The sequence below is a fragment of the Oculina patagonica genome, chromosome 4 (genome assembly GCF_052425735.1).
Source record: "Oculina patagonica isolate OP01 chromosome 4, crgOcupat, whole genome shotgun sequence".
Lineage (NCBI taxonomy): Eukaryota > Metazoa > Cnidaria > Anthozoa > Scleractinia > Oculinidae > Oculina > Oculina patagonica.
The window spans coordinates 62960565-62983650 of NC_135761.1; the positions used below are offsets into that span (position 1 = coordinate 62960565).

General features: G+C 39.0%; 5 protein-coding genes across 6 annotated transcripts in view; 4 read left to right on the forward strand and 1 right to left on the reverse strand.

The window, feature by feature from the left end:
• The first annotated feature begins 1265 nt into the window (after positions 1 to 1265).
• Positions 1266 to 2954, forward strand: LOC144651009 (uncharacterized). The gene is made up of 2 exons (XM_078510858.1): positions 1266 to 2176; positions 2277 to 2954. The coding sequence occupies exons 1-2, from the start codon at positions 1964 to 1966 to the stop codon at positions 2619 to 2621; spliced, it is 558 nt and encodes a 185-aa protein (XP_078366984.1). The 5' UTR covers positions 1266 to 1963; the 3' UTR covers positions 2622 to 2954.
• A 153-nt stretch (positions 2955 to 3107) lies between these two features.
• Positions 3108 to 6368, forward strand: LOC144651008 (uncharacterized). Its single transcript, XM_078510857.1, has 3 exons — positions 3108 to 3374; positions 4438 to 4642; positions 5885 to 6368. The coding sequence occupies exons 1-3, from the start codon at positions 3258 to 3260 to the stop codon at positions 6208 to 6210; spliced, it is 648 nt and encodes a 215-aa protein (XP_078366983.1). The 5' UTR covers positions 3108 to 3257; the 3' UTR covers positions 6211 to 6368.
• Positions 6369 to 7594: 1226 nt separating this feature from the next.
• LOC144648962 (uncharacterized) lies at positions 7595 to 9086 on the reverse strand. Its single transcript, XM_078508413.1, has 2 exons — positions 9055 to 9086; positions 7595 to 8462 (listed from the first exon to the last, which is right to left on the reverse strand). The coding sequence occupies exons 1-2, from the start codon at positions 9062 to 9064 to the stop codon at positions 7936 to 7938; spliced, it is 537 nt and encodes a 178-aa protein (XP_078364539.1). The 5' UTR covers positions 9065 to 9086; the 3' UTR covers positions 7595 to 7935.
• Positions 9087 to 19219: 10133 nt separating this feature from the next.
• On the forward strand, positions 19220 to 20314 carry LOC144648649 (uncharacterized). Its single transcript, XM_078508155.1, has 2 exons — positions 19220 to 19290; positions 19543 to 20314. Exons 1-2 carry the CDS (start codon positions 19220 to 19222, stop codon positions 20312 to 20314), a joined length of 843 nt encoding a protein of 280 aa, XP_078364281.1.
• A 2068-nt stretch (positions 20315 to 22382) lies between these two features.
• Positions 22383 to 23086, forward strand: part of LOC144651010 (uncharacterized) — a 10238-nt gene continuing 9534 nt past the window's right edge. Inside the window, exons 1-2 of one of the 2 annotated variants that reach the window (XM_078510860.1) lie at positions 22383 to 22469; positions 22672 to 22858. The gene's annotated coding sequence lies outside the window, so the exon portion shown is untranslated. The remainder of the gene's footprint in view (positions 22470 to 22671; positions 22859 to 23086) is intronic. The other variant, XM_078510859.1, reaches the window with a different exon arrangement.

Consider the following 23086-nt stretch of genomic DNA (forward strand, 5'->3'; position numbering starts at 1 on the left):
TCCCGAAAAGCTAAAGATTGACTGGTAATCATTTTTACACTTGGGTAAGGAAAGGGACTCTGGGAGTTGAGAGGCTTTCCAAAGAACTTAACGCATTGTCCCCCAAAAGCTCTATCCAGGACTGTTTGGTCCAGAGTCCAGCGCAGTGACCATTATTAGGCCATCACGCTCCCCAACCGTGTAAGAAAGTGCAAAAATCTGCTTGTATAAGCCCTGGGGTTGTACAGTTTGGTACGAAATGTGGACTTTTAAATGTGTTAATTAAGTTTATTCATTTGGCGATCAGATAAAAATCAATGAATGATCAGAGTTATTAAAGTCCATTTCTAAGCACGAGAGACACGGAAGTTTGTTTCAGAAGCATTTATGCATAGAAATACCGGTTTATTATTGACTGACGCGGCTAAAAAATACTCGGCTTCTAGCGGTAAATCTGCATTTATAATAGCTGGGAGTTTGGTTTTTTTTTGTGTGGACTTTAAAGTCTACACATTGTTGTCATGCAGTTTTTTCCGATTGGGGGGTCACTTTCCGTGATAACTCGGGTTAGTGCTTTCGGAAGTTTTCGACAGTGATCGGAGGATCCGAAGTTTCGGTGAGATGGGCAGCCAAGGCAGTAAACCCAGAAATTCGATCAGTATCGAGTAAGTCGCACTTTATTCTTGAATCTAGAAGCCTTTTTGACACAGCTTTCGAAGAACGTGTGGTGGCTGGAAAATATACATCAAGGAACAACTTCAAAGGCAGCGGTGGCGTAGATGAAAAGTGAAATAACAATCACGACGGCTGAAATCTTCATATCTAATGAGCTGAACAACTGCGGTCATAGGTCACGTTTCTTGTTTTTCACACTTTTGACTCACTTTCCACAGTTTTTGTTTCTCTGTGCGGCTTGAGCATTTTTGATTCGCATATTAAAACGAATCAAATGTCTGGTTATTTATTTATTTCAGCTTTGCCAAACACAATGAATGCACAACGAGTTGTATCAAAACAAGTTCGCTGATCATGTTGTTTACTTGTCTTGGACTCCGGGATATAATTCACCAGCTCCATTTCTCTCAAGTAGTATATTTAACAAAAGACCGATGTCGAATTCAGAACTGAACTAAAACATTGTCATGATAAGAATAAAAATAACATCGAACCGTAGAATATGCATATATCCAAACCGTGCGACAAAATAATTTAATTGTCGGTTCAAATAACGTCCTTCGCCGCCTCTCAAAACACCGACTTCAAGTGAATATTTCGTAAACAGAAAAATATATTTCTCCAATCAGTGAAAGTTTTCGGCAATTCTGGTTTTCTCCTGCAAATTGGTTTTTGGTCTCTTATTTATGGCCAATTTTCAAACTTTACCTTTTATGATGTCAAAAGTTTATCAAATAATCATACCTTTTAATGCATTTACTAAGAAATACTCTTCGATTGAAAAACCATTATCTTTTATTTCTTTTTAACGAAATTGGCTTGGGTTTTTTTAATTTCTCGGCAAGCAAATGTAAATCGAAATTGGGATCCTTTTCTCAACCACGCCGCCAAAAGAATTAATTTAAAATTTGGTACCTTTTTCAAACCTCTCTGTCAACAAATTTAAATCGAAATTTGGTACCCTTTTTCAAACCTCGCTGTCAACAAATTTAAATCGAAATTTGGTACCCTTTTTCAAACCTCGCTGTCAACAAATTTAAATCGAAATTTGGTACCCTTTTTCAAACCTCTCTGTCAACAAATTTAAATCGAAATTTGGTACCCTTTTTCAAACCTCTCTGTCAACAAATTTAAATGGAAATTTGGTACCCTTTTTCAAACCTCGCTATCAACAAATTTAAATCGAAATTTGGTACCTTTTTTAATTCGCTAATTAATTGACAGGTGCCAAGTGGTGCCCAGTGACGGGTCACGTCACGCCAAAGACAAACGTAATTGTGTTCATTTTCCTTGGCTGCAATCATGTAAAATGGAGTTCCTAGAAGCGAATATAGAGACCATTAGAGATCTTGTTAAAGAAAACAAAACGCACAAACAGATAAGTAAGATTCTTTTGGAAGCTTTTCCTGAGGTTAAAAGAGGCTTTTCGGAAAGGAACATTAGATTGTTCTGTGCAAACCATGGAATAAAAAGATTATCTGAAGCCCAGGTTGATTACATTGTTGCTGAATGCGTTAGAGAGGTGAGTGGTAGCGAGAAAATTTCCTTAAATTATTTAAATTCGTGGTGAAATCTTTATATTATTGACCTCAACTTAATCATCTTCTATATCTCGACCAAAGGTTGGACCATCCTTTGGGCGCAAAATGATGACTGGATATGTACGAAGTAAAGAACTGAAGTTAACCAACAACCAGGTCATGAAGTCTTTGAGACGGGTCAATCCAGTGAATCATGCTCGCCGAAGGGATGACACAGTTCGTCGCCGAAATCCTGTGCCCTACTACGCCCCATACTATGGCAACAAATTACACTGTGACCAAAATGAAAAGCTTGCAATGTACGGTTGTACTTTGTTCGCCTTAAGTGATGGTTGCAGTTCCAAGGTTGTCAAACTTTTCTCGATGCCGAAAAAGAACGCAGTTGTTATCTACTTTCACTTCAGGTTATGCACCTATCAATGTTAAGCCCGAGGGGGGGGGGGGGTCGGGCAAGGGGTGGGGATTTTGACATTTTCTATAAAAAAAAGTCAAATTCCCCACCCCCGGGACAAAATAATTGGTCAAAATCCCCACCCGGGAGCAATGAAAGGTGGTCAGATGTCCTTCAAACCTTGTTGCAGGGGATCATATACGACCAAAATCCCTACCCTGGGGCCATCAGGTACGATCAAAATCCCTACCCTGGGGACCGACCTCACGATCAAAATCCCGTGGTTAGCCCGACCCCCCCCCCCCCCCGGGCTTAACATTGATAGGTGCATTAGCAATAAACTGTACTTCGTATTGATTAACTGATGTACAGTTGTGGTTCAAATTTACCATTGGTACAATTTGGTACTTTCCTTTTGTGTTAAACAAAATTTGACTTTTATTCATCAGTAAGCTTATGTATACACGTCCCAGGCTCAGTCTATTTTTTCAGGAGACAATCTCGAGCGAGCGAAATTTTAATAGCGGAAAGAAACGATCGCAAAGAGTTCTAGTAGGTTGAGGGAGCATTTATAAAAACATACCCTTTTTCCATGTCGTAAAGCATAATTGACTTCAAATTCGTGTTCTTTTGGTTGTAGGGATCTGCTCATTCATGAAGGTATATGGGACATGGTAAGGGTGGATCATGGGACGGAGCACAGCCTCATGCTGTTTGTCCAGGAATATCTCAAGGACCAGAGAGGAAATTTGTCATGCGAGCCTTACGTCCAGACACGTTCTAGGGAGGTTAGTTACGGGTTTAAAAATACCAAGAATAGCTACTGTGGATACTGCTGCGGTTCAGTTCACCACGCCTCACAATTCCGCTCAGCGGACGCTCTCTATTTAGTTCCCAGTCTTCCCCTTCATTAAACGCCTGGAAGAACAACTTGTGTATCCACTCTTTTTGAGCCGTTTTGAGCGAGTTTCTGCGAGAGTTTTGACAGTTTTAGTAATATTTTCGATTGTTATGAAGAAAACAAGTTTTCCTTTAATGGCCCAACATATCTGAAGGTAGGAGATGCTCCTTTTTGGACGAAATTTGCGATTGTCTGAATGAAAAGATCGATGAACCAGACGATGTTTTCAATTCTGATGTCGAAGGTTTACAAGCTAGGTGACAGCAAGGATGGAAATAATGAAGTTATCCCACCAAGGATGATAATTTCGTTGAAGAACAAGAGGAACTAAACCTTCATGGCAAAAACATTGAAGATTATGAATGCAATGAGGATTATTTTGATCGAGGAAGGCTACGAAACATTTGTTTTTGTAGCTAGTAAGCTAGGGAGAAAAGGACATGATAGAATGCAACAGCAAAACATTTTCGTACGAAAAATTACTTTCAGTTATTTGCCGTGACACTCAACTCCTACGTTTTTAGTGGCATAATGTAGCTTTGAAGAGTCAAAGGTAGCAAATTTGATATCAAAATAATATGCAATAAATTGGCTATCAATCTAGACATGTGCAGTAATTTTCATGACCAAATCAAGAGTGCAGGACACTGAAAAACACTGAAGTTAACAGGTGTTAGACACTTATTAATAAATATGTTGATTGACAGATGGCTCTATGTCTTGTCTGTCACATATTCAAATTTGGCTTTTATATGTCAGATGAAACTGAAGATGAGCAAACTTTACAAGACTGGTCCAAAATTGAAGAATTTCACTAAATTAATTTGGGCTCTGAAGACAGAGTTTCAGAGTTTCGTCAGGCCATTTAGTTCCCCTTTACATACAAAATAGCTTTCCCCCATGAAAAGAGATAGTTGGCACAAGATTAAAAATTGATTATCTGTTTACAGAACCTTCCTGCTGAGAGGAAATGGCCCGAAATAAACCAACGCGTGACATATCCCATTAAAGAAACACTGGTACGAATGGAGAACAACCTAATGATTGCCATGCACGATCCTGTAGTAAAATTCTGTGTCTCCTTCATAACACTGAATGTAGCAGAAGTTGGACTTAGAAGGTTTACGGAATCATGGAATTTACATCCCCTAGAAGGTAACTGTGGTATATATTTTTAAAGCAGCAAATTATTGACAAGGTGAAAAAAATTAAAAATTAAGAAAGACATTTTAAACAGAGCACTACAATATTCAATGTGCTTGATCAGCAACGATGTTTGGAATCTTTTTATAATGCATGCACACTGGAAAATTTCTTTAACACCGTATCCCCCTCCCTTCCACTCTACCATCTTCCGTTGGCATATACCTATTAAGGGACTGGTCAATAAGTAGAGGATGGGGGGTGGGCATGCAGAAGCAAAAATGGGGGTGGGTCATCAGTTTTTGAGCCCTCGAAAAGGGGTGGGTTATGTAATTTTGATCTACAGGTAGGAGGTGGGTCATCTTATTTATTCACTAACTTTAAACTGTTATAGTTTCAAGAAAAGTTGAATTCATCAGAATATAAAATTGATTAGTTTCTCCATGTGAGCAGTTTTAAATAAATTTCTAGCAATTTCAGAAGGCCCAAATATGAAATTTCCCGGGGAAGCATGGCCCCTGACCCCCCTAAATGGCTTGTGATCATAACATTAGTTTTGCCTGTATCACTTCACCATGCATAGATTCATGCTGGGCCTTAGGCCTTTTAATACTAGTAAACTCTTTTCTCAAACACTTTGCAAATGTGAATGATGGACAGTGGTTGTAGTTTCTGTTATCAATTTCTGTATAAGAATATGGACTCTTCAATAGTTGTTTATGAATTAATATTACATACTGTTTCAGTTTTCGCATATGTTTGTCTAAATTTTCCAATGGATTTAACACACAAATATGTGGAAAACTTACGAAAGACTAGTATAAGACATGATAAAGTTATCCCTCTTTTTTGTGCTAAGAAATGAGAAAAGACGTTCATGGAACAGCAGTGCCCATCAGGGAAAAATTAGGGTGGTGTATGTAGGGAATTTCACTTTACAAGCTGATGTCAAATCAAAAACCTCCAACCCCTAACAGATGATAAAGAAATGATTGTTCCCTTGAATTTTTTAGCAAAGGGGGTGGGACATGTAATTTTCAACCCCCTATCAGGGGAGGGTCAGTCAGTTTTAAGCCAGAAGGAAGGGGTCACGAATGTTCGAGCCACAACTTTTCCAATTGCTCCGGCCCCCCACCCCTGGTACTTATTGACCAGTCCCTCAATGCCACTTCTTTAAAATTGGAAATGTACTGGTACTAATGTTTGAGGGAAGTCCATATACCTTATATTATTTCAACTTTTCTTTGTGTATAGGTAGAAATGGGCGTATGCCAAACTTAGTGGCGGCCAACACCAACAGAGTTAGGCGAATTAATAATCCTACGATTATTCCTAGCGTCGATCAAGCCATTTGTATGTACGAAAATGCAGGAGGCTCCATCACGCGAGAGAGTTCATTTGGTACTGACCCTCTGCGAGACAACGCTGCTCTCACCACCAGGAGGGAAGAGCTCTTTGTGCAAAACAACAGCTCGTTTGATGATATTTTTAGTAGCCTAGTGAATGGAAATTCATCCCATTTAGAAAGGGCAATTTTGTCGTTTGTTGACATTACACGTCACCTTTCCATCACCATATAATACATAGACAATTAAGAAATATTCTGATACTAACAGTGGCCTGGACTGTTTTTCAGTTACCTAGAGCAAAAGGTGACATTGCATTTTTACTATTGTCACAATATCGATTCACAACACTTGTGAAAGAAAACAATAAAATATCATTAAAAAAACTAGAACTGCTGAACTGATTTGTTTTGTTACCCTGTCGTATATTTGGCATTTCTCGGGGGGAGATGGGGGGCCCACTATCTGGCTTATACGTAACCTGAGATCATACCCTCTCTTCCTTCTATAAAAAAAGAATGGCTGATCGTAGGTTAGCTTCTACAGGGACACACCGCTGGATGGGGTGTGGCTTTTGGCCTCTCCGCGCTGAACAGGGTATGCAGTTTCAAGTGAGTATGTTTTAGTCAGACAGAGGAGGGCATGAAGTTTCCGGTGTTGTGGTCTGTTCTTGACCTAATGTACTGTCTAGGCTTGGGTGGGAATGCTCGGAGACATTAGCTGATTAAAGCCACTCTAGAAATCTAAGGGAAAACAAAGTATTCAGACTAGTCTTTAACCTGTCCTAAAAAGGGTATAGATGCCAGACTGTAGCCGAGTAAATGTTTAACTGTATTTATTTTGCAGCTCACCAGTCAACATAAGATCATTCATATTATTATAATTTAGAGCAATTATTTAGCCAGGGGGTGGGGGAAGAAAGTCGGCACTTTTTTTGACGACATAGCGTAACCTCCAGCGTCATTCCTATAACCAGTCATGGGTCAAGTACCCCTCCCTCCTGGAGGCACATCTATCAATGCTAAACACCTGTTTGGGGCTGTAGGCCGGGTAGCCTGCGTAGCAAGCGTTCCCGTGCGAGCGAATTTTCTGTGTGTAGATTCTGGCGAAAAGCGTTGTTGATCTTCCCCACCTTCGAGAATAGCGGTTCCGTCGCTTTGAACGTCATTATTTTATATCATCACAAATAGCGTGACCTAGCCAGCTAATGGGCTCCTGATTTGTCCTTTAAAATCAGTCGTCATTTAATAGATTTTTTTTTCTTTCTGGTCTTTTTGTTTCTTCTTGACTGTTATAATTAATGGTTCCGGTAGCCTTTTTCTCTCCCCTCTATGAAAAAGGGAGAAAGAGGTAAAATATTTGCGGACGTTTTTTGGAAAGGATGAAGAAAAAAATAAGCTTAGCCAATTGGAAACAAGTGAATATAGTTTTATAGAAAAAAAAAAAGGCAGATTAAGAGTTAAGACAAGCATTGTATCATGGTGTGAGTTATTTATTTCAATATAACACGAGACAGCAAACTTGTATGAAATCAACAACTTCATTTCACTGAAAGTGCAGACCGGATTTCGCTTTTTACGTTCTCAACAACCCTACGTATTAAACTTCATAAGTAAGTCACTGTTCCGATATGCATTATTATAACACGATTATCCCGTACAAATCTACTAAATCTGCTTAGAAGCATCAGTAACATTATCAGTGATGGACACTTGAATTTTGATTTAAAATTAAATAGCTAACTATTGATTAGTTAGTATTTTTCGTATAAACAGGTAACGTCATTTTGAAAAAGAACTGCTAGTGAGTTTCCTAAAAACGTTGTCAAGACTTACACAAACAGAACATAAACTGGATAGAATCAGACTCAAGCATCCAATATATTGCATTGAGTTCAGTGAAACATTTGATACAGTGAAAAACATGTGCATGAGCTTCTATGAACTGAAGAAACTGATTTTAAAGCATACGAGGCAGTTGTGAATCATCATCCTCGTCTTGATCGCCTGCACCATAAGGAATTGTGTCACGGTCATCTGAACCCTCATCGTCAATTGGTACTTCTTGACCTAGAATACAGGCCAGGTCCCGAACCATTGGAATGATGGAATACTGTCGGCTTGTCCGACACAAAGGGCACTTCGCCAGGGTCGGCGTTATGGCGATCCACTGCTCAATACAAGGGATGCAGCCTATACAGGCGAGGCACTTGGAGCAAGCCGCCGCCGGAAGGTGGGCTGTTGAAAAGCAAATAGAGCAGCGGAAAATTCCTTCCAGGGTTTCCTTTGCCGATGGTGCTTCAGGAATCTGGGGGATAGACCCTGAAGACTCTGCTTCGGCGATCGGTTCCGCTATCATCTTCCTAAGTTCATCAAGGATGTCACCTGCTTTCCCTTTGTTTCTTTTGGAGTTGGGTTGTTTTAAGTTTCCCGCCTGACGTTTCTGGGCGACAATGATCTTTCTGTTGGTCCTCCAGAACTGTGATCCTAAAGTTAATTATATCAGATAAAATATTGTCAGTAAAGCACACAAACATACCACAAAATAAAATGTATTTTGGATTAATAAATAAGCTCAGTGAGTATCTCGAACGTATCGCAAGACAAAAAATATGTACACAATGTACATAAGGCCAGTTTCATCACTCTGTTCCTCTCACAAAAAGGGAAAAAGAAAAACCAGAAAAAAAAAAACAATAGCTGTTTTCTGACAATGACAAGCGCTGGCCATATACAACAAAATTAAAAAAGAAAATGAGTGCGTGGATTTGTTATTTTGGACGAATTATCATTCTCGCGATTGAAAAAGCAAAGAAATATCGTGTCCACAAATCGTAGCGTCCTCTAATTTAGTGTGACTTCCTCAAAAACGGCTGTGAAGGGGACTACCAAGTCTAAAAATACCTTACTAATAGTTCACCCGGAGAGTTTCTCTTACTACTGAAGTACTAACAATGTGGCCACAACAACAAAACGGAATCGCGGGGGTTGATCAACCGGCCCTAATTAAACGTCCAGGAATGTAATAAATGGTCCGACATGTGTTTTAGTTTTTTTAGGAATTAAGATTTAAACTTACCTTTGGTCATGTCGTTTGATACGATGGGAAGATACTTTGAGTCCAGAAGAATAACTTCATAGCCAAGCTGGCCTTTCAATTGCTCCTGGATTTTTTCAACTGTAGCTGATTCTTCCTGTAGTACAAGGTGTATTTGGAACTTCTCCGTGACTGCACCTTTTGTTTCGATATCTACAACAATAAACGCTTTTTTCCAGGTGAATGTTTTCGCGGCAGTCGAAGTGCTGGAGGTGGTAAACCGAGGTCTTTTAATGCTGGACGGTGGTGGGTTCAGCCTGGAACGTTCGTTCTGCATACCAATTGGAGAGTACGGCATACCAATTGGAGAGTGGCTCGGTGAGGACGGAATAACGGCTAGAAGATTTCCTGCAGGATTTCCATTCACGATGTACTTCTTCTGCACATCTGATGCATCGATGTGAAATTTTCCATCATCGTCCGGGAGGACAATTTCGCCATCCAGGGAATTTATGTAAATTCCCTGGCTTTCGAGGCGAAATACCATTGACAAATTTGTCATGTTTAACGCACTTTCCCTAATTTTTAACTCTCGTTCGCCACATGAAAGCGATATTAACGCCATACTGAATAGGTTAGTAAGCGAAACCTGGCGAGACCCAAGTGAGCTAACTCGTGGGTAAATGAGAAGCCGGCGACCAAAGTATATATAGCTGTGCTGACGCAATCTTTCACGTCAATTTAGATTGGCGGGAGATAACTGCACCAAAATTCCTCTTTCCGTCTTAACGTCGACTTTGAAAGAAATCTCCTCTGTCAAAGTGCTTACGATTTTTGCTTTCTTTAACAAAATCTTTAACAATAGTCTCTATTGTATTAGCTTCTGGGAAGTTCATTTCACAAGAAAAATCAACTGACAGGCGTGTCTCTGGCTTGATGTGCGCGTCACGCCCACTTGTCACTTGTCATTTGTCAATTAATTAGCGAATTAAAAAAAGGTACCAAATTTCGATTTAAATTTGTTGACAGAGAGGTTTGAAAAAGGGTACCAAATTTCCATTTAAATTTGTTGACAGAGAGGTTTGAAAAAGGGTACCAAATTTCGATTTAAATTTGTTGACAGAGAGGTTTGAAAAAGGGTACCAAATATCGATTTAAATTTGTTGACAGCGAGGTTTGAAAAAGGTACCAAATTTCGATTTAAATTTGTTGACAGAGAGGTTTGAAAAAGGGTACCAAATTTCGATTTAAATTTGTTGACAGAGAGGTTTGAAAAAGGTACCAAATTTTAAATTAATTCTTTTGGCGGCGTGGTTGAGAAAAGGATCCCAATTTCGATTTACATTTGCTTGCCGAGAAATTAAAAAAACCCATGCCAATTTCGTTAAAAAGAAATAAAAGATAATGGTTTTTCAATCGAAGAGTATTTCTTAGTAAATGCATAAAAAGGTATGATTATTTGATAAACTTTTAACATCATAAAAGGTAAAGTTTGAAAATAAGAGACCAAAAACCAATTTGCAGGAGAAAACCAGAATTGCCGAAAACTTTCACTGATTTTCTCCGCCTTTCTACGCAAGCTACTAAGAAATTATTTGTGAAAGCTTATTGAAAAGTTCTTATTCCAAAAAGGTTAAAAAAGAACTAATTGAAAGAAAATAAGTTTTTCGATGAGTTGTTTACACAAGCTTTACACAAAAAGTAAGGGTTGTGTAAACAAGCGATGCGAGACAGTTCACGTGCTCCACGCAACATTTCTTTTTTTAATGAAAATAGTATCCCATCTTGCTAGCGATAAGGAAAGGCTTTTGGTCTAATAACTGCTGTTCTTGTAGGATTCTAGGTTTTTATTTGCATGAAAAAAGGCATTTGTCGTGAACGACGTGACAAAGGGTCACACCACGCTCCTTCACATTGCGTGACATCCCAAGCGGCAATGGTAACGTTTGTTTCTTAAAGCGTAGTACATAAGACAAGTAATAGTACACTTTGTTCTTCCAACAGTCTTGTAAATAATAAATTGATTGACAAGTTCTTTGTTTTTTCGCCTTGTATCTCGAATTACTCGATTCGAAACTTGAAGTTGTTGACTGCTACAGTAACTCATTGATTAATTCTTAATGTCAACTTTTATTCAAATGAAAGTCCACACATGTTCGCATAGCGGACTCACTTTTACTGTTATTTGGTATTGTTGTAGGAAGGCGGGGGGAGGGGGGAGGGGAGTGATGCCTCCGAATCCTCTTTAGATCTCTGACACAGTGTTCTGAATGTTGAAAAAAAGAGCTCATCTGTTAATAAGCATAATGCGAGCTGATTTTGAAATGAACATGACTTTACGTTTGTGTCATCAGTAATTATCGTGTTCGAAGAAGGGGTGGCTTACTCGCGGCAAGAACAACATAATAACAGTGAAGCTAACACATTTTCCTCATTGATTTGAAATGAATTTCGAATCAAATCTTTTTAGGGCAAGTTAAAAGATACAAATGTTTTTCGTCCAGATTTTTTACAAAAAAAAAGCAGGTGAGAACTTGGCTGTTTTTGTTATCTCGGACTTTTTTTTTTTTATTAAAGTCGAACCTCTCCATAAGGACACCTCTCGTGATGCGTTATGACTTACATCACGTATGTCCTTATCGCCGACCTAGGTGAAGAAAGGGACTACCGTAATTACTCGAATAAGCGCCGCGGCGCTTATTACATTTTTTACGCCTCCAGTGCGGCGCTTATTCGAGGGCGGCGCTTATTTGAGGGCGGCGCTTATTAAAAAGTTTGACGCCACAAAGAATCTAAAATAGGGTCCCCTGATTGCTAAAAGTCGTCTCTTGCTGAAGATTGTACTGAAGAATGTTCAATAGAAAAATGAGCGGTAAAACAAGCACTTTGAACTGCAGAACGTCGCTTTTGATGGAAAGAAATGTCCAAGTTTGTTTAAGAGTTGCTTTGTAGTTCTGTTTCTAGTTAAACAGATTTCCTTGAATAAGCGCCGCATCGGGACTGCGGCGCTGGGGGCGGCGCTTATTAACTTTTTTGTCCGAAATGCGGCGCTTATTCGGGGGCGGCGCTTATTCGAGTAAATACGGTATGATAGTACAGAGGCTTTCCGAAGAACTCAACGCAATATCCCCCAAAAGCTCGAACCGGGATTTTAAAATCTCTAAAAAGTGTTAATATGAATTGTAAATCCACTCATAGCGGTCTGGCCTTACTAAAACCTGGAGAGAGAAAAAGACAGTGGGCAGATAAATGAAAGCTGCTCGAGAGTACGCTGTTGAGCAGATTCTGTGAAATTCCCCTTTTTATCCTTTTCTCTCATAAGCCCTCCCAATTCAAGGCCCATATATTTCTTCCAAGTCAACTATCAAAGTTTAAGACCACTTTTTTCCTACTAGGTTACCGTCTTGAGAGTTTTAAATTTTATTAAATCTTGGTGACACTGTCCCTTTAATTCATTAATGTAATTCAAATCAGTTTATAAAAACGTTTTTCAGAAAACAAGAAGTTTTTTAATTTCGCTTTAAGCCACCGCACCCCAACCACGGATATAAGGCCTACCACATTTAAAAGCCCACATTTCGTACCAAACTGTACAACCCCAGGGCTTATACAACCAGATTTTTGCACTTTCTTACACGGTGGGGGAGCGTGATGGCCTAATAATGGTCACTGCGCTGGACTCTGGACCAAACAGTCCTGGATAGAGCTTTTGGGGGACAATGCGTTAAGTTCTTTGGAAAGCCTCTCAACTCCCAGAGTCCCTTTCCTTACCCAGGTGTAAAAATGATTACCAGTCAATCTTTAGCTTTTCGGGAAGGGAGGTAACCCTGCGATGGAATAGCATCCCATTCGAGTGGAGTAAAAAATACTCGTTGTCACTTCACGTTGCGGAAACCGGTATGAGCTCCGGCCTGATGGGCCACTAGGCTCGTAACCTGCCTATTGAGAGACCTGGCGGAGAACTACATAAATGGACCGGGCGGCCATAAATTTTTTATCGTGAATTGAGGCGCGGCGCTCCCACATTAAGGGTTGACATGGCATAACGAAGAGTAATTGATAATCCATTCCCCGAACTGTTCCAAATTCAGGCCACTGTGTAAAAGAAAAAAAGAGGATACGAAGGCACCACTTCCACACCCCCTCCCCCCCCCCCCCGAGCCCCCTAAACAAAAAACACCAAAAAACAACCCAAACTCCCAGCTATTATAAATGCAGATATACCGCTCAAAAATAAACCGGTATTTCTATGCATAAATGCTTCTGAAACAAACTTCCGTGTCTCTCGTGCTTAGAAATGGACTTTAATAACTCTGATCATTCATTGATTTTTATCTGATCGCCAAATGAATAAACTTAATTAACGGAGCTCGAGCGCAATCTATAAATACACGTCAAGCTCAAACGATGTTCATTTCACAGCAGTTAGAATTTACTCGAGCTTCTGTATCTCTTCGACTTTCATTGCTGATAACGAGCATTCTGCCTGGAGACACAAAACTTCGTTTTGGCCAAAAGGTAGGCGAAAAGATTTAGAGCAATCTTTAAGCGTGAAATAGTTTAAGATAGGCACTTTAAGAATTCCTTAATTTGCATATTTGTGAAAACAGCCAGATAACACAAACAGTTGAAGTTATGTCTGACAGGTATTTTCACTAGTATAAAACCGTTCTATGACATTCTTGCTTTCCTAGTAATTTTTAAAGAAAAAGTAAGAATGACCCTGTTACGGAATGGGCAATTTCTTAAACAGTGATTTGGGAAATGCGAGCAACAGAAGTTCTTGAGAAACGAATATTGAATAACAACAGCGTATAATCTCGACAACAAATAAAATAAAGTTGCCGACATAAAAATTTGGAGAAACGATCGTACGCTCAAAAATCGCCATATCTTTGGCAAAGATCATGTATTTGTTTAAGATAAGCAAAGAATACATGGAAACTGCTTATTATAAACGACTGTAACCCTTTCATGTTTCTCCCGATTATTTGCTGTTAAATGAGCTGATCCGCTGAAATGGCGCTGAAATGGCCAATTTACTAGAGGTTCCATAATTTTTTATTCTTAACGGTTACATTTCCCCAATTTTTTTATTAATGGAATCAATTCACCAATGAACAAGCTTTGTTCATGGTAAATGGCTAGTTCTAAATCGAGATAACAGTGGAGTTATTAGCCTTTCATTTTGTAGTAAATTTGAGACTGTTTAAAACATCGTTAACATACCTTCGAACTTCTTGGCCGTTGATGATCCAAACTCAACATTTGCCGAATCTATTTTGATATATAGAAAGAAGAAAGATAGTTCTTTATAACTATACCAAGTATGATCGAGAAACTGTGACGGCAGGTTCAGTGTCGAAGTAACAAGAACACCTTCGATCCGCCATGTTGGCGAGCCGTCACGGACGCTTCAAATCGGCCTTCTCGATATTTTCCAAAATAAAAAGAATTGAAACTTTTTAATATCCATTTGGTAGTTAGGACCCTAAAACAAGACTGCATGCCAAATTTCAGCGAAATCGGTGAGGTACGGTGTCCGACCAAAGTTCGAATCTTATAGACTATGACAATTAAGCCAATCACTAAGCGTAGTAATGCAAAACCAAAGCAATCGCAATTTACTTTCGACACTCAAGTGAAAACCGCTCTATATAGAGTAAAATGATACATGGTAATAAAACGTTTAGAAAATTTCATCTTATGTCAATAGCTGCGTTGAGGGAAAATGAACTGGTTTCAGTTGCCAGTTCAGACGAATGTCCACTTTTGGAAATGTTTTGATCCGCCGATCCAAACAAACAGTTATCCAATCATTGCTCGAATTTGAAGTCACATGATGCGAGGTCTGTTGACATTAAATATTCCTGCTGGCTCTGTCGATCGAAATCTAGAACAGCGAAGTGTACAGAACTCAAATTCGAATGAAACAAGCTTCGTTCTATTAACTAAGCGGAAATTCACAGCTTACAGAAAGAAGAAAATATGCCATTGACCTCTCTTGGACAGGAATAACTAAAGCGGAGACGAGCGCTTGCATTTTAAATGCTTTTCTGTCGCGCGCTATGCCGTGGCTATGCCCATAACACTAAGCACTTGGTTTTGGTAAATTAAAAGAACTGAGCTAGGAACTCCGCTTTTAAAATAAGATACTCTCTCAGTTTACGCCACATCATGCAAGGATTTAAGCATCCTGGGCCTAACTTTATTCACGGCTTGCAGAAAGAAAAAAATATGCCGTTGATCTCTCTTGGCCGAGAGTGAGTAAAGCGGAAACGAACGTTTTCCGTCGCGCGCTATGTACATATCAGTGACACACTAAGCACTTGGTTTGGTAAATTAACAGGAGCTATGAACTCCGATTTTCAGATAAGATACTCTCACAATTATCCCGGGCATTAGCTTGGCGGCGTCTCGAATTCAAAAATTAAATGCGATGTCGCAAACTGACATGAAAACATTAACAGTTGGTATCGTGCCAGAACTGACCGGTCTAACAAATTGATAGTCGAAGGTTTGCATAAGCCGTTAAACTTATTACTTGTTTTCTACGAATTAAACGAAAAAGTAAATAGCTTCCTAGAAGCCACATGAATATTTGGCGCAACTGAGACAAGAAAATAGAACACGCGTCGAAGAAAGCGACACATTACAGTGGCATTACATTGCTGCAAATCAAACAGCCTGGCTTGGCAACACAATAAAAATATTAGAAAAGAAAAATCCTTCGCGGCAGCTCATAATCTGCTGGTCTTGTAGTGTAAACATAAAGTGAGCTGTACTGAGTTTTATCTTGCAATAAAAATGAGTCGCAACAAACCTTTCTAACATATATTTCATCAACAAATAGGCGTCAAAAGGTGTCAAACTCTGCTTCGTAAAATAGCTGGCCAGGAAATCAATTAGACCGATGACCTCAACAGCTCAACTCGAAGGCTAGCTCAATCAATTGAAAACACCATGGCATTTGGAGCTCCTTCAAAACATAACAACAAGACCGTCAGAACTCCTAGCTGGTTAGAATTAAGTTGACTACACTGAAATGAACGAACATACATTGACTGAAGTCTCCTTCGCCTTCCCTGGCATGGCGCAATCACGCAGCTCGCCAGGGTTCTCATTCCTTCCATGTTTTTCTAACTCCAGGTTATCAAGAAATTGAATCTAATAGAGAAAATAATTTCCTTCGCTTCAGGCGAGTCCATGCTTGGTTTCTTTTGCCAGATACCCTTCCTTTTCATACATTTCAATGTGCTTTTGCGCTTTTCAGCCGCGCATCGACCTTCGGCCCAAAGAAACCAGAAAGAAAACAAAGCTCGCATCCTGTTGTCCTTGTAACCTTGTTGTGTCTTAAAAACACGTCCAGTAGATAATCTGTGGCGATCCTGGATATATTTAAGATGTTCTTTGACGTCAATTATCCATCAAGTCATCGACTGAAGCGAACGAAAAGAAGCCCAAACAGATTAGTTGTAAGCAGTCTCACTTTGCGTAGACGATGGCTTCCAGCAAAAATCGCGGCCCATCCACCCTAATTGCGGGACAACGCTCAGATTTCGCACAGAGCAACTAGAATAACTGTAGAACATCCCTGAATTTTTTCAAGGCTCAGAAAAATCTTTCACAAGAGATACACTGGATCAAAGCTGAAGAAACGGCCGAAAAGACAACCAAAACAAACATACGCATCGAAAGTAAATTCTAACCTCCGGCCTCCGCGCATAATCCGCCGACGGTGATTTTACACAATTGTAACGCATAACGCTTCTGCAATGCTTTTTTTGTGTTGTGTTACCATGTGGCAGGAAACGTACCACGGGAAAACTTGAAAAAAGGCAAATATAAAATTCTAGTGGAGTCCACTCGGGAAGAATTGACAACCGCCATGTTGTTACGTCACGCTATTGTTTTGCACATTTCCAAAAGTGGACATTCTCCTGGAGTGGTTGCTACGTGACGATATGCGATATTCCCGTATACAATTAAACGCGAGGTCATAAAAGCATTGTTCAAATCATTACAAAAGGATCACGAATGGATACAATTAACAACTAAATGAATCATAAAATGGAAAATAAAATGAAGCGTTTTCAAGCTTGATACTTTTCTTAACGTCTGACATTTCTTAGAATCATATGTGAGAGTATTAGTACGTAATAGTTATCAGTAGACAAAGAAACTATTGTTAGATACGACAATAAATGATATTCGAATTGGTATAGTACATAGTCGCAATAACCAATTTCTTCCCAATACAAGACTGAAACAGAAACGCAACCGAGTAACATGTTTCTGTCTCATTATATAAACCGACGATCAAAGAAACTGTGTTTACCTGACCTTTACCGGGCTGGGGCATAGAGGGGGAAGATGTACTCATCAAATTGAATTATTTGCTACTTACCAAATCCTGAATCCACTGAGTCCACGTGACTGGTGAGTTATGGTTGGCAAAAAATACTCCGGAAGGGTATATAGCGAGCAATGTACGCAGGCAGTGAGATAACTAATCGTTTCTAGACTCTTAGCAATGGACGGGATCTCTTCCAACTTCCCTGCACGTTTTCTTGGAGGGCTAACTTCCGGTGCCAGGCTGATGTCACGACATACTTTAATGAAAATAGGCTGGCCCTCAAGAATAGCTAGGTTAATCGCGGGAGGTAGAAGACATTCTACTTAATAAAGTTGTTGTCCATCACACATCACATCACATCACCTTTATTTCAACTCGGATTTACAAGGGTAGCTAGCTGTATAGCTAATTTCTCCGAGAAAGGAAAGACGAAGAAAAAAATAATACTGAAATAATTACACAAACTTACACAAACAAGATATAAAATAAATAAAATTAAATAATTAAGTACGATTAAATAATTCTACGGCTCGAATATTACAGCTTTCAGTCTAAAATTTGGCATGAAGTATCTCTGTGTGACTCTTTATAACCCTACATTTTTGTTTTTGATGAAAATCTTTCCAGAGCCGAGAAATTAGTAATTCTGTTCAACGTGCCCATACATTGCTCTGTAATTAATAATGAAATAAGTACCATTATATAATTCTACGGCTTGAATATTACATCTTTCAGTCTAAAATTTGACATAAAGTATCTCTGTTTGACTCTTAATAACCCTACGTTTGATTTTTGATAAAAATCTTTCAAGAGTTGAGAAATTTGCGATTCTGTGATGTACCTATACATTGCTCTGTAACGGTGTAAATCATCTCTGTGATTAAATAATTCTCGCTCAAATAAGGAGTGCCGAGAAGCCTCAGTCCCAATCAAAATTCACGGCATTGCTTTTATTTTGATGTTGTCGTCGTCGTCGTTGTTGTTGTTGTTGTTGTTGTTGTAATTGTTCTGCGGTGCAATTGACCTGTTGACAGTGGTACGTTGCTTATATAATGGTCATAATGGTATACTAGAATAAATTACATCTACACGAGCAGGATTGATGGCTGTTTTAGAATATCCCAGCCTGAACTTTAAGTTGACAGGAGCGAATTTAGATGTGTCATTTGTAGATGCTTGACTCAAAAGGCTAACATAATCGGATTTGTTCATAACGACTACACCGGTACCCTTGTCTGGCTTCGTGACGACGATGTTATCTAGTTGTTTCAGCTGCTTTATGGCCCTTTGCAGTGTTTTCGGTGGCTTCGGTGATTTGCACTCGATGTAATTAAGTGCAATCGATCGGAGGGTGGCTGCGGTTAACTCTTTCTTGTCATCAGATAGAGTGCGCTCCAGTTTCCAGTACAATTTCTCGAAACTAGCTTGTACATCAATGGCGGATATTCGTTGTGGCAAGGAAAACTTTAAACCTCGGCAAAGAATGAGCTTTTGGAAAAAGGATAGTTTGTGTGATGAAATGTTCTGGATGTGTTTGTCGACATCGTGATCCTTGTTTAACAGCCTCATGATCTTGTTTGTGTGTTTAGACATGACGATTTCGTAGTGTTTCTTCCGGAGGTTTACCATAGTTCTTACGATGCACATGTATTGAAGCGGCGAGCATTTTTGTCGAATTTCGTCGTAGATCGCGTTGATCTCGTCTTTCAAAGATACCTTCTGCTTGAATTTCGATCTGAGTTCCTCTTTGATGACATTGACGATGAACTCTTTTGATGACTTCGGCCATTTATTGGATTTTGTCTGATCGACCTTGGCGAACGTTGGTGTTAGTTCGAAGTTCTGGCAGAGATGAAGAAATTCAATAGCCCCATCGCATTTAACCTGTTTCTTGCTACAATCCTCAAGTCGCCTGAAGAAATGTAGCTTGTTGTCGCGTTTCAAAATTCGAATAAGACTTAATTTTGATAAACATTTGACAATAAAAATAAGCGACAGTAAGACACAACGTTTCGATGTCATCCTGACATCATTTTCAAGTGACAAATAAAATAACGGTTCAACACTGTTGAACCGTTATTTTATTTGTCACTTGAAAATGATGTCAGGATGACATCGAAACGTTGTGTCTTACTGTCGCTTATTTTTATTGTCAAATGTTTATCAAAATTAAGTCTTATTCGAATTTTGAAACGCGACAACAAGCTACATTTCTTCAGGCGACTTGAGGATTGTAGCAAGAAACAGGTTAAATGCGATGGGGCTATTGAATTTCTTCATCTCTGCCAGAACTTCGAACTAACACCAACGTTCGCCAAGGTCGATCAGACAAAATCCAATAAATGGCCGAAGTCATCAAAAGAGTTCATCGTCAATGTCATCAAAGAGGAACTCAGATCGAAATTCAAGCAGAAGGTATCTTTGAAAGACGAGATCAACGCGATCTACGACGAAATTCGACAAAAATGCTCGCCGCTTCAATACATGTGCATCGTAAGAACTATGGTAAACCTCCGGAAGAAACACTACGAAATCGTCATGTCTAAACACACAAACAAGATCATGAGGCTGTTAAACAAGGATCACGATGTCGACAAACACATCCAGAACATTTCATCACACAAACTATCCTTTTTCCAAAAGCTCATTCTTTGCCGAGGTTTAAAGTTTTCCTTGCCACAACGAATATCCGCCATTGATGTACAAGCTAGTTTCGAGAAATTGTACTGGAAACTGGAGCGCACTCTATCTGATGACAAGAAAGAGTTAACCGCAGCCACCCTCCGATCGATTGCACTTAATTACATCGAGTGCAAATCACCGAAGCCACCGAAAACACTGCAAAGGGCCATAAAGCAGCTGAAACAACTAGATAACATCGTCGTCACGAAGCCAGACAAGGGTACCGGTGTAGTCGTTATGAACAAATCCGATTATGAACTTTAAGTTATTATTTTAAAAGATCTCACTAATATTACTCTGAATTAACTTATACGAGTTGCTTGACACTTCTCAAACTAAAGGTTCCTTCGAAATGTCCCCTATGGAAGTTTTTTTTTCCAAAAGGTGCTAAAAATGCAAATAGTATGTTATTACTGTTTTCCCCTTCGTTCGCTAGACAATATAAAACATCAGTATTAGAGACGACTGATTAGACAACATCAGTGTTAGATGAGGGTCGTATAGGGGTATTCTCGTGTTTCGTGATTAGCTGAATTTATTTTCCATGAAATAAAATAAATTATTCTTCTATGTTTCGTGACCTAAAGGTGTCGCAATGTTCGTGATTTCATCACTCTTCACGTGATTTTGGGTCGCGAAACCTTCGGAAGATTTAAAGACGGCACTAAAGGTTTAAAGACGGCACTAAAGGTGTGTTATTTACAATATGAAGCCTTTCTTTTGCCTTTATCGATTTTGCTTTCTTCAAACACTCCTTTTTTGCCATTCTTTTTACGTAAGAGCAGGATAAAAGAATACGTTACTTGCTTATTTTCGTGATTCGGAAAAATGGAATTTTGATATCCACTATCCGTGATTCGTTTTTTTTTTTTTTCGCGCGTGAACCGTGCCAGTGTAATTATTCTCAAAGCAGACATCGATACGTAATAACAGGTTTTGACTTTCCTTTCATAGTATATAATTCTATAAAATGTAACATGGGTTCCCTGAGAATGATGCACTCTATTTATAGACTTGACTTATGGCCATAACCCTAGGTGGGTAAAGGGCCGGATCGATATATTTATAGGGATTAGGCTAATTAATTAATTTGCCTTTTTTAAAGGTTTTATGCTTCTCTATGCGTTGATGAAGATATCGTGTGGTATAACCAACATAATCAGTATCACACTGATGACACTCTTCATCAACGCATGGAGGAGCATAAAACCTGTGTTATTGGCAAGACATTAAAGAAGTCCGATGGTGTCGCGGTCCTCACCTAACAACTTAGATGTTTTTCGTGTTAAAGAAATGCCAAGGTTTTAGTTAACGAAGTTTTGCTAATTCGTGAAAGAAGACCTACACTAAACACGCAGTCGGACTCGATACGTGCGAAAGTATTTCCTTCTGGTATCATCTCAGTTACTGGTACGGTTCTTCAACACGGTGCGCAAGTTTATGTCTTGATGTAAGGTTTAAAGGGTCAGTGAGTAGTTTTATCGAAAGTTTTAATTTGTGGGGCAGCTTTTCATTATTGTAACATTTTGTCGTTTAAGCAATATTTTACAACAATATTTTAATCTATGAATGTTTGAATTTATTAATTCTAAATGCTCTTTTCGGTATCTGAGAGAAATTTAAAGTGGGGCCCACCCACTTAACTTCAAACTGCTTGAGCCCGGCTGAGGTATCATATTTTGGCTTGCATTGTAGACAGATATTAAATAGGAAAATGAAGTTTCAAGTTCTCAGTTACCTATTTTTTTTTTTAAAAAAGAAACTCGTATAAAACTAGAACAAAGTGTGTTAATTTGTGGCCAAATTTTTAACAGCGGTTTTGCAAGCCAGCTCGAAGCTTAGTGCATGAGCGCTAAATACATAAAAGTTTTATTCAAAGGTGTTGCCCCGGTTCAAGGCTGGAAGAAATGCAGCTAAAATTTCCATGCAAATAAAAAACTTTTTGCCGTTTTTTTTTTTGCTTCCTTTCCATAGACAAGTTGGTTTCGCCTGTTTAAGATCAACTAATTAAGTCCGATGTTATTCAAAAATCAAACAGTGTAATGTTATGAGTGGGAGTGTGTATAGTAATCTGGGCTAATATGAAATGCGTGTTCCATTTCTAGTTCAAGAGTGAAGGTCAGTGAACAATGATTAGCTCATAATTCTTGGTCAATCGTTTTCTATAGTGATGATTATTGCAGCCGAAATGGCTGCACAACTTTGTTTTTCGCAAGTGGAGCACAAGTCAAATATTTCATAATCTCAGTGCTCCATTATTGTTTGCATTGTCCTTATGTAAATAAAAACCCTTTCATAAGACTCAACTGAAGCATTTCTAATTTTGTATGTTTGCGTAGTTATATTAGTAAAGCAGTAGAACTTCGCAAGCCAACAACCCTACTTCAGCTTAAAAGTGAGCCAGGCAGAAAATTAACAGGTAAGGGCACTACAAAGTTATGCTCCTTTGTTAGACTTGTAAGAATGAAGTTTAAAAGCATCATCATTTCAGCGCGAATTTCCATGCGAATTATGCACAAAAATCTTGCAAGACCAGTACTCCGATAGTAACCTTTCACACAGTAGAAATACCATGTCCTGTTTTAATTGCTATAACTGTACCAGTATGGTATTTTTTAAAGGTACAGTAAAAGACTGATAAAGCACACGCCAGGCCGAGTTTTTTCGGCGAAGCACATCACCGACATCAAAACATACCATTACCAAAAGCGCTTTAAACCGACCGCGATTTGCATTGGTTGTGACTGAAGACTGACACAGTTGAGTCGGCTTTTATTTTACTCAACTTCTGTTTAACTACGTGATAAGGTAGGTCCGGTATTTTTATATGAATTCAAACAGTGAAAATAAGCCATTACCGTACTTGTCACTTACGATGACTGAACACGCTGAATAGTGGTTTCGGCAGTTTGTTTAGTCCGGTTTCAGCGCTTGGTCATTTTGAAGTGAATGAATGCGACCTTATGCGCGAGTAACTCAATGTGTTTTATGTATTTGTTTGGAAATATACTTCACTCACGGCCATAGCTAAATTTC